This window comes from Condylura cristata, unplaced genomic scaffold (assembly GCF_000260355.1).
Source record: "Condylura cristata isolate star-nosed mole 26May11 unplaced genomic scaffold, ConCri1.0 scaffold00010, whole genome shotgun sequence".
Classification (NCBI taxonomy): Eukaryota; Metazoa; Chordata; class Mammalia; order Eulipotyphla; family Talpidae; genus Condylura; species Condylura cristata.
In genome coordinates, this window is record NW_004567111.1 from 39,661,748 (window position 1) to 39,673,466 (window position 11,719).

Sequence of the window (11,719 nt, forward strand, 5' to 3'; positions counted from 1 at the left end):
GTGGATGTAGTTTCATAAGAACTTTCTGGCCATGATTTGTGCATTAGACAAGTCAGGAGGCTGGAGGAGTAGACACAAAAGGCAGATATGCCAAAAGGAGCCAGCTAATCCAACTCCTTCCTGTGGTTTGTTTTGGAGAGAAAAGCAGAGTAGGGGGTATGCTAAACATCAGCAATCACTGCATATCCTTCTGATGTAGTGTTCCATGCATTTTTCTCCTGAACATACAAACATGGTGATGCATATGCAAAGGACTTGAAAGTCTTAGGTCTATCAAGCCAGAGGCAAAGAGTTTCCCTCTCCCAGAACTTTCTGTTGCATTGCTAAGTGAGCAATGTCCTTCCATGTATGACAAGGAATTGCATTCTCTGCAGAGTTTGGGAGGAATGGGGTATGATTCCTCAGCATCAACTATGGTGCTGCCACCAGAGCAAATTTAGAACTTACACTATTGCCCTTCCTAGTCATGAAAAACATGAAATTTCACATTTGTATTCATGAAAAAGTCTTTCAGAGACCCAAGCCTGATCAACAACTCAGGGTCCTTTGGTCTTTGAATAGGAAAAAATATCTTGGAAGAGAAAGGTGAGGTGTGGTGAGGGCCAGAGGTAGGTAAGGGTTTCAGTCACCAGTATTTGCATGAAGGTTAGTGTCATCGTGGCTTGATTTGCTATTCTTGTTGCTGGGTTGGGGTATAGGGATTAGGAATTGTTTTGTTTTGCTTCCTGTGTTTCTGGAACATTAAAAGATCTCTTCTTTTTTTTTTTTTTTAAGTTAAATTTTTAATTTGGTGCCTAGCATTTCTGGCATTCAGTTGAAGTGACCTGTGCCACGAATGTTGGGCTATCTCTACCTAGTTGTGTTCCCTTCTGCCCTGGGAGATGGAAGAAAGGTCCTTATTGTTCATGTTTAACGGAGGAAGGTTTCTGGTTTATGAACTTGATTTGCATCCTGACAACTATATTCTCTGGCACCAGTACTTGGAAGAAGTGACCAACTGATTTTTTCCTACTGTATAATGGGGACTATGAAGTGAAGTACTGCATGGGCAGGTATAGATAAAGCAAGAGGCAGAAGTTCCCCCTTAAAGTTCAAATTATACCCTGCCAGTCAGGTACACATACCCACCTTACTCCAGTCTTCTTTCAAATACTCTGTGTCTGCTCTATGGCCACATTCATGGATGCCTGGTCCTGGGCACTGTGGGATATGCCTGTTATTAGTAATGCACCTGAGCTAGGGAATGTACAACTCTGATCACTGGTTTTGCAGGGGTACCTGGTTAGTACTCTTAGTCTAAATAAAGTCTATGCTGTGAGGCTCAGCATAGTCAGACAAGAGTCCAGTTCTGTGTGGGCTCTCACTAGCTTGTGTCCTAATTCACCCATCTGAGAATCTGTCCTCTAGTTTACCACAGTTGGTTCCCATGCATTTGGCACCTAAGTGGTTAATAGTTGTTGCAAGCTAAAGACTTGTTAACTATGGGCTGCATTGTTGTCAGTGGGACTGTTAGCACATCAAAAGGAAGTTTTAACCCACTCCCTTAATAGTAAATGGGGGAAGAGGGGGTGTAATTAAGTGTCATTTGTCACCTAACACAGCTCAATAAACATTTTTTGTTGTGCTAAAAGAACAGGAACAACCTACTAGATTTAAATAACTAATGCTGTGGCCTTAGTGAAGATTTTCAAATTTTGGATATCAGTCAGTCTGTAAAAATCCTAAAGATAGATCCTTGTTGGAGATACACATCTAAAATTAGTTCTATTTAGGATTTCATCACACTTGAGGTTTTAAAAAACAACAATATTTATAAATCTGCACATAATCTTTGATAATTTGGGTGAGAACTTACTGAGTTTCATAGTCTATTTTCAATAGTTTATTACTACTGTAAAATATGATTTTTAATGACCATATTCTTTGATAAATACACCTAGCAAATGGTTCTGCACACATCTACACAAGTATAGCTTGAAAAATCCATCTTATGTGGGTCAAGCTCAATTTTAAGTGTTTAAAGCAAAAGTAAAACACCAAGTGCTGATTGGGTTCAACTCCTGGAGACCCTCCAGTAGGGGGATTGGAGGATTAGATGCAAAATGCAGACGTGCAGAAAGGAGCCAGGTAATCCATCTCCTACCCCCTATGAAAGGGGTGTATGCTAATTTTTTCTTTCACATAAATAGTATGTTTTCTGTAGAAAAAAAGCAGGAAGTAGAAATAGCCAAAGAGATATAAAATAAACTTCATCAATCATATTATATATTTCTGATATACTGTTCCCATTTTTTCCTGGACAGACAAGCATGCAGATACATGTGCAAAGGAGTTTACAAGCTCAGGTCTATCAAACCTGGGCCACTCCACTGTTTCTGAAGACCTGGGATGATGTTTTGTTTTTTACATGAGAAAATATCAAGATGGGATGACAAAAAGCATGGTGTATATCAACATATTATGACACAGTATAATCCTTAGCAAAGATGTTGGTAGATAGCTCCTGGAAATAACATCTCAAGTTTAAGGTTGAGACTTGGGTCAGTTGTGCTTTGTTTCTCACACCCTTCATGCTGTAGTAGGCCCCCTATAAAATATTGTCTTAGTATTCATATGTTTCTTTAGAAATATAACTTGACATATCTCTGTGCCAAAATATATGGTTCAATGTCAGTTTAATTGTTGTTTCAGAGACCATTGTACATAGGTAGAACAATGCAGTTAGTAAATCCTCTTCTTTGACAACTATTTATTAGATAATTCAGCATTCTAGTGAATACTCTTACACTTGCTTTTTTACACATTTTCTTACCTGTTTCATTAGAGTGAATTTTGAGAGGCATAATTTATAGGGCAAAATGTGCCACATGTTTTAAATTTTTCATTTTTTTTTTATATCCCATGCTCATGGAGTAAAAGAAGAAGCATCATTAAAATGGTCATATTGTCTAAAGCAATTCACAGAATTAATGCAATACCTATCAACATCACAATGATCTTTTTCAAGGAAACTGAACAATTATAAAATTTATAGGGAATGACAAAAGTCCCTGAGTAGCTAAAGTTAAGAGGAATGAGGAAAAAAGGGAGATATTATATTTTCTGACTTCAAACTATACTATATAGTAACAGTAATCAAAACAGTATGGTTTCAACAAAAACAGAAACCCACACAAGTAGAATAGAACTGAAAGCCCAGTGATAAACCCACACAATCATGGGCAAAGGAGCCACAGCTACACAATAGAGAAAAGAAAGCCTCTTTAACAGATGGTTTTGGGATCGACAATAGCCAGATGCAAAAAAATAAAACTAGATCCATACTTAACTCCATACACAAAAAATAATTCAAAGCGGATTATAGGTCTGGATATAAAAAAACAAAACTATAAGATACTTGAAAGAAAACATAGATGACATACTAGGGAATATATACCACAAGAAAGTTTTTGGGGACTCAACTCTAATGGCATAGAAACCCAAGCAAAAATAAGCAAGTGGTATTGCATCAAATTTATTTAACCTCAAAAGAAAGCATCACAAGGGGCCTCCCTGGTGGCACAAGGGGTAAGTCTCAGCACTGTCAAGTTATCACCAGCCACTGCAGCATGAGTTTTATCCCCTGCTAAGGAGCTAGCCCACAAGACACAGCAGACCTCTCCTGTCTCACCCACTGCTCACCTTAGCAGTATCTTTCAGTAGATCTGCCTGTTCTGCTCCCCACTCTGTCTCTGATGAATCCTCTCACACACCCCCACACACTTCTGACCTACACCCCAATTCTTGCATGCTTAATAAATAAGTCTTTAAAAGAAAAATAAAGGGAAGAAGAAGAAAGGCAAAGAAACCAAAATAGGAAAAATTTTTTTTTTTGCACATCACCTACAAGGGACTAATTTCCAAAATTTATAAAATACCAGTTGCTCAGTGTCACTTACTATAAGGGAAATGCATACCAAAATCACAATGTGATATCACCTCACCCCCATGAGAATGGCCCATATCAAAGAGAATGGAACCAACAAATGTTGGTTCTCTTCATCTACTGTTGGAAATGGAACTCTTCATCTAATGATGAAAATGCAAGTTGGTACAAACTCTATGGAAAATAATGACTTTTCTAAATAATATAAAAATGGAAATTTTATACAATCCAGTAATAACTATATAAGTTATTTATCCTAAAATTATGAAAACTCTAATATGTAAAGATTCAACTATACCTAAGTTCATAGCAGCACTGTCTACAAATGCCAAGTCATGGAACCGACATAAGTGCCCTCCAGTGCATAAAGATACTATGGGATACATAGTCAATAGATAACTACTGTTTAAAAAAGTGAAATAGTGGCTTTTGGGACAAAATGGATGAACCTTGAGGTGATTGTGTTAAGGATAAGTTAGAAAGTGAAAGAAAAATATTGAATGGTTTTACTCATCTGTGGAATATAAACAACCAAAAAGATGTAGTAGGAATAAATCTTGAGCATATGAAAGAATTTAAGGGTTACTAGAGGGAGCAGAGGGTAGGGAGGAGAGGTTCAAGAAGGGAAGCAGATGAGGTACTGGCTCAGGTGATTTGATGGAGAGTTAATGGAACATGTACACATTATGAAGGGACAAAACTGTAACTCCAAAATTAAATTTTAAACATTTTTAAGAGAAAGCCAAAAATTAATTTGCCTTTCAGAAAGCTAGTCCTCCCTTTTTAGAAAAGGAAAGAAAGTCTTTCAATGCTAGGGTTGGGGTTTGAACTTGAGATGCCAAATCTCACTTCTCAATTTTATTGTCATAAAATTTCAAATACCATACAGGGTATGAGATGGAGTTCAGAAACAAAACAGATGAGGTTAGGTGGGGACTTTGACAGATCAGCAAGCTGTGGCTTCCCTGGAATTGAGGTGTGCAGACAGAGAAACTATGAGGACAGAAATTAAGAGGCAACCCAGCTGGAATAGAGTTAGGTGGAGTAACAAGGAGCTTTCCTGTGTAGATAGAACAGAAGATGGAATATAAAGAGTCAACTGGAGTTTGACTGCCACACTAGACCTGCACCACTCTTCCTGTACACCAGTAAGAAGATTGCTCTGGGGTGTTCTTCGCCCCATCCCAATTCCCTGCAAGGTCTGTAAGGTAGTTTAAGCTTTGACCCCCCTCTGCTCTCACTCCAAGCCTGGCTCTACTTAGTAATGGCTTTTAGCAAAAACATATCTATTCCAGTGGATCAAATGATCAGAACGCCAGGGAAAAAGAAATAACTGAAGAAACATGAAGGATTCTGTCACACTGTAACATTGCTCCTTTTTCTAAATTACTCATCCTGGGACAATTGCCAGTTGTCAGGCCGCTATCTCCATGCTCCGGGCATTGCTCACTAGAAACCATACTTCAGGTGCTTTATATTGCACCCACTTGTGTTCAGAGCAAATTCTTCCTTCCCTTTCCTTTTTTGCCCTCAGTTTCCTTTTCAAAGATGCACTGACTGAAGTCCACTTGGTCTTGCACCTGAGTTCCTGGGAACCTTCTCTGTTTCCCCCCAAACTATCCCTATCTAATCATGTCAGGAACAAGGAATTCTGTTCTCATCAAGGCTGCACCTCTCCCTCCCCTTTCCTGTCACTCCTCTTTCCACCTGGAATGGTCCTCCTCACTTCCTTGACATCTGTTGAAGTCTTTTTCAGGCACGCTCCACACTCTGTCCTCTTTAAGGTATCTTTCCAGCCAACTGCCTTCCACTGAAGCCCTTTAGTGGAATAAATTGTATTTACATTTTTTTTTTTAAGATTTTATTTATTTGTGCATACAGAACTGGGGTACAGGCCAGAGGCTCAGGGACGGCGACAGGCTTCACCAGAGACAGAGTGGGGAGCAGAACAGGCAGATCGACGAAGTACACTGCTGAGGGGAGCAGTGGGCGGGTCAGGAGAGGTCTGCCACACCAAGTGGTCACCTCCGGGGCAGGCGGGAATCGAACTCATGCGGAAGCGGCTTTAGATTCTCAGTGCTGGGCTTTAACCCGCTGCGCCACCAGGGAGGGCCTGTATTTACATTTTTAAGATCCTTCAAGACAGGATTTTAACCTGTTCATCATCATTTTCTAGATGATGACAGTCATAGACTTGCACCAGAACACTAATTCCAAGGAAGAATTAGCAGCAAAGGATGTGAACTGATGGATAAGTGAAATAAATCAAAGAGCCCTAGCGCAGTGAAGTTTGTTCTGTAAAAGTCTGGCAACTCCAGCCCTTCTCTATAGGTGGAATTTAGGACAGCATTATAATGGGAAAGGGGGTAGAAGCACCTATAAAAGCAGGATATAAGATGGTGGAGACTGGAGGGAGATCACCCCGTCGGCATCACTTGACATTCTTTCTGTGTGTGCATTTTAACTTGAATGTGATACTTTCTGTTGTTCCACATTAGGAGATGTTTTGCATTGATCAAATTATATCTTGTTGTTTTTAGTTGCGGGAAGCATTCATTCACGTGGCATTTCTTTTTCTTGCAGGCAACCATGGTCCTGAGCTCTGCACACTTCTGGCTGGGATTATTTCTGGTTCCCACTGCATGTTTGATAGAAGAGGTGGCCTGGAGAGCGTAAGTGAAAAGCCAAGGAGGCTCTCTGAGGCTCTCTAAGTCTCCCCATCTGTCCCACAATTGTCATGTGAGCTCTGCTCCATGTTATTAAGTTCTAGGGAATGTCTCAAAAAGCAGGGCTCCTGATAGCTATAAGCAAAGACGGTGAAGGATGTTGGATAGATAGTTTTTTCCCCCTCTTTGTGCTTCACCTTGATATGAGCATCTAGACAGAAAGGACCTCCAGAGAAATTCTGGGGAGGTCAATAGAGATATTGCTTATACATGACTAATCACAAAAAAAGAGTTTTAATACAGAGCTATTCCATCAGGTTTAGTCATTTGAGTCAAATTTCATTCTATCTCTAAAAATCAATGCTAAGTGATATAAATATAGCTTAACATTAAATCCCAGGCTTAATTCATTTCAGATGATAAGAATGAATAGTGTTCCTCATTTTTCCAAATAACTCATGGTAAGACTCTTTCAAATATGTTCTTTTAGACTATTACTTTAAAGGTATAAGAGAAAAATTCATCGAAAAGGTGAAATTAATGTAGGTTAAAGTGGCGTAACTAATGATTTATTTTAGGTGTGCTTCAAATACATCATATCATAAATAATTTGTTTACAATGTAAAAGAAGCAACTAAGGTCCAAGATAATAGAACTGTTAATTTCATACATAAGCCAAGGATGAGATACTTCACAAGAAACAACATTAATTTTTGTGTGTCAAGCAGAGTTGATTCTTCCTGCAAATATTTGCCAATTTCCCTAAAAATTGAGATTCCTGGGTTGGCTTTACTTTGGGCAAAGCATAATTATTTTGAGGCCCTGAGGTAGAGAATTCAGACTTTGATCCAGACCTTCTAGGAAAAGTCATCAGATTTCATTTTTCTCTCTCCCTTCCTCCCACATTCAATGAGAATTTTTCTTGCCTGACAGTTAAGATGTCATTTGAAAAAGTCTTCATTTTGGCATTATCTTGACAACCGATGATGCCTAATGCAGAGAAAGGGAGAGAAAGAAATTTTATAGCACATATTTTGTTGTTTTGTCTTCAGTTCACTAAAATTTCCAATTGTTAGTAAAAATTAAATACTTACAACATCTTAAATCCTTTGACTTACCACCCCTTCCATTTTTATCTGTTAAAACTATGTCCTGTAAATAGTAAAATCAGAATTCTTAGTAATGAAATAATTATAGCCAGGAAAATAGGTTTTCTCTTAACCTAATGAATACATCAAAAGATAACATTAGTTCTGTTATTTGCTTGTATAGCACATAGCCCAATTCTGGCACCATTTATTACTTGTTGAATTTCATCAGATGTTTTAAAGTAACCAAGTTAGTTTTAGGTAAGTTTGACATGGCCTTGGCTTGAAAATGGTATTTTGATTATCAGTGAATTGATATTAATTGAATTAAAGTAGACTTTTAATTAAACTGTCTTTAATTAATGTGATAAAAAGAGTTGCATGGAGACTATTTGCCAAGTGAGACTTTAGCAGCTGTAACTTTCTACCATTTCAAAGCAAATGTTTGCAGGTGACATCTTTGCTTCCTTGTCTATTTCCTGTATATACCCCAATGCCTTCCAAATATAAGTTCCAGGGCACCATGAATCAAATTATCTATTCCCTTTAACCAGGATTTATTTCTGATTTCTATCAGCACCGTAATATCCTCATAATATCTAGAGTTACTTTTATCCTTAAAAACAAGAATATTGTAAAGTTTTTGGCCATTTTTCCTTTGATGTGGGACCCATGTTTTATCACATTATCTTGCCAGCCTGACATATATGTTGTTGAGTCAAATAAATTCAGAGGCTTTTGCTAAAAAGAGAAAACATATGAGTTGCTTCTCTCTGACTGGCCACAATACTGACTCGTGATTTCTCTTCCCGAACTTCAGCTTTCTAAAATGAGTTCTGTTTTGTCTTTCTGCACACTGCACAAAAAATATTGATCCGGATTGTGTGCAGTTGCCCATCATTTGGCTCAGACAGCCAAGTGTTCATCAAACATGATGTGCTGTGATGCACCCTGGACTTCTAAGAAGAATTTTAAATTGAGTTGAAATTAAGGAGCAACTGAAGAATTTGCTCTGTAATGGCAATGTTAGGAATCTTCCATGGTACTGTTGCAATTTTTAAATCTCATCGTGGGACTATCCTGAGAATTTGGGGGGTTGAATTTGGTAGTTAGCTCTGTTTTGAAGAGCTTTTAAATTCTAGCACAAAACAGGCCTCCCTTTTCACATATATTTCTAAAAGCAGTTGAAAAAACGAGTTGCTCTGTCTTTCTGCACTTTCCCCCATTCTTTGTGTAGTCTTTCTTCCATTTCAGGACCTGGACTATTAAAGAGTAAGAACAAAAACAACATGAGGCAATTTGATCACTTTTTCCATGAAACTGTCAAGTTTCTAGATGAAGATCCATTATTAGGCTATCTTAAGTCAGATTTGGATGCCATGAAACACCTACTCTGTTATCCATCCTGTTAACCAGAATTTTCATGAGGGACCCAACTAACACATCTTTTATTAAAATAATTGATTGATTATATGTGATACCTGGCTAATGAGTGTTTTTATTAGAAGCATGAAGTTTAAATTGCCCAGAACTATTTTAATATCCTTTGCTCGCACTCTTCCAAAATGTTTACCTATGACAGCATTCTTAGGTAAGCTGCCATGTACTTATTCTCATCTAGGAGAAATTCATTAGTAGTGCTTTATAAAAATAATATAAAGCCCAAGGCCACTGAACACAGGAACCAATCTCCTTTTATCTTCCTGTATCTCCCCTGCTTTTTCAGTCATCACAGAATACTTTCAGCAATTCCAGAATGACTTCATTTCCTTATTGTAATCCCAGATAGACAGTTAAATAGAAAGAAAAGGTAAAAAGAAATTTCTGTATACAAATGAGCCTGGATTTCTTTTAAAAAAATTACAAAACTTTCTTACTAAACTAATTTCTTTTGAAGCAAATCATATTGCCATTTTCATTCACATTTAGAATGTAACATTTGTGTGAGTTGCCACCCTTCCATAAAAAAATGTCCAGGGGGAAAATTTCAGAATATAAAAAGAAGGAACGTTCAAAATTTTCAGCCCATATATTCATTTTCAGTCTTTGGGAACCTGAAGATCCCTCTGGCCATTTCTCCCAGCTCTTTGTGTACTCTCTGTCTGTGGCTGAGCTCCACCCTCCCTACCCCCCCCAACCCCCCAACCCCAACACTACCCCGACCATGCCCTTTCTGTGATCTCCAGGTTTCTCCACGTGGGGTGTGGAGCTAGATGAAACCAGCTAGGAGTACTGGGGTTAAGCCACCCACAAACACTGGACTGGCTCTGTCCAAGTGGTGACTCGAAACCAGAGCTCAAGTACATGCCATTGGCTAATGCTTCAAGGCTGGTTCTTAACCCTATATTTGCTTTTAGTTAAATCGACAGGGGAGATTTTAAATTGTTTATCTAATTAAGATCTCTCTAGGTGGATTTTGACAAAACAATTTTATGTGGCTTACATCACTGCTTCTACTCAAGTGCTATGTGCAGAAAGAGTAGCAGGCTAATCCTCAGTGTTGCAAGTTACAGTTCTTCTAGAGGTTACCCTAGAAAATTGCCAAGTAACTCTTGGCCTTTCTTCCACTGGTAGCATCAGACAGTGTGATCATTTCCTCCAAGGCAGTTTTGTGAATGAGTAAAAACTGGCAGCTTCAGTGTAAGGGGTCAAACTCTTCTCTTTTAATAAATTTATTTATTTTATTTATTTTTTGCATCATTCTGCATTTTTCCATCACAGTCGTAGTCCCTGTGGGCTTCCCACCACCACTTCACCCGTGTGCCATCACCACAGTCCCATATGCTCTTCCACCCCCCCCCCCCCCCCCCCCCCAATTTCGATCCCATTTCCCTTTCCGCCTCCTAACATATCTCTGGTTTCAAGTCATTAGTTGTTTTCATTGTTCACTGGACTTCAACTGTGGGTCTCCAGTGACCCCATCTTTCTAGTGAAAACTTCCTTCTTTGTGTGACCCTTCTTATCTAGGCCAGAGAAAACCCTGGAGGGCTGTTTTGGAGCTTATTCTTTGAAGGGAGGGGAGTAAGGAGGCAGGAAGGATAAGGACTAGCCTGAAACAGTAGGAAAACATGCACAGTCTTAAGGACTAGCCAGACATGTCCTCGTGGGTTCTGTGTCCTGGGGTGAATCTAGCTGAAGTGGACTTGCCTCTCAGATGGCTTGTTATCAACATGGCCCATAAATACATGAGCTAAAACACCAAGTTTGAGGCCTAACATAACCAATAATATTGACTGGTGTCATTTAACATTCTTTTCCACTCTCTCCTATCCAGCAAAATGTTAACATTTTTCTCATTTATTGTTTAAATTAAAATTCCACAGTCTCTGCTTTGAACTGAGTATTTTATCAATCCTGAGCCTCAGGAAGCTGTTTGATGTAATTAAGGTATTATGTGTTAAAACCTGTGTGGTTCAGTTCCCTTGTTTACTTTGGGGGAAAGAAATGACAGGCACATATACAGTGTCTTAGTCCTGATACTCCATTACAGATTAACTTGGAGTGTTGGGAGATGACTGGACATTATCTTAATGGACTCTTCCCCTGAAGGTGGAGGGTGGGTGGGAATCTGTGATTCCACTAAAACAGCTCAAACTTCAGGATGGTCCCGTTACACTTATTTTCACTTCCTTACAGATATGCTCAGTTTTTGTTCTTAGCCTGTCTTGAGACCTGGTTGTTAGCAGAATCCTCACATGTATTTTTATATTCAAATAAAATGAATGCAAAGTTTTTCGTAAGTAAACCTGCCCTGTATTCTAGGTTATGAGCCTTTCTCTTTTTAGGTTTTCTTTTCTCATTTCTAACTAGTCTCTTATTAAATGACTATTCTTCTCAGGCATTGTTTCCAAACTCTGAAATCTCAACTTTAGAGAGGCCTTGAAATCAGCCAATTTCATCATGAAAGAGTAGAGGTGGCTCCTTCTAGAATCTAAGGAGAATAACATATGCAGCTAAAGTTTAACTCGTGGTGAGGGGAGAGACCAGCCAGCTTGTTATTTTGTCAGTTGTATGCCGTTGAAGGCTAAAAGAGGGCCTTG

At 38.7% G+C, this 11,719-nt stretch overlaps 1 protein-coding gene across 2 annotated transcripts in view; it reads left to right on the plus strand.

Moving 5' to 3' along the window:
* LOC101622323 (phospholipid-transporting ATPase IB) overlaps window positions 1-11,719 on the plus strand; it is a 515,968-nt gene that overhangs the window by 456,159 nt on the left and 48,090 nt on the right. For both annotated transcript variants that reach the window (XM_004680155.2, XM_012723210.1), the window contains exon 34: window positions 6,509-6,597. In XM_004680155.2, coding sequence (XP_004680212.1) covers window positions 6,509-6,597 — 89 coding nt within the window. The remainder of the gene's footprint in view (window positions 1-6,508; window positions 6,598-11,719) is intronic.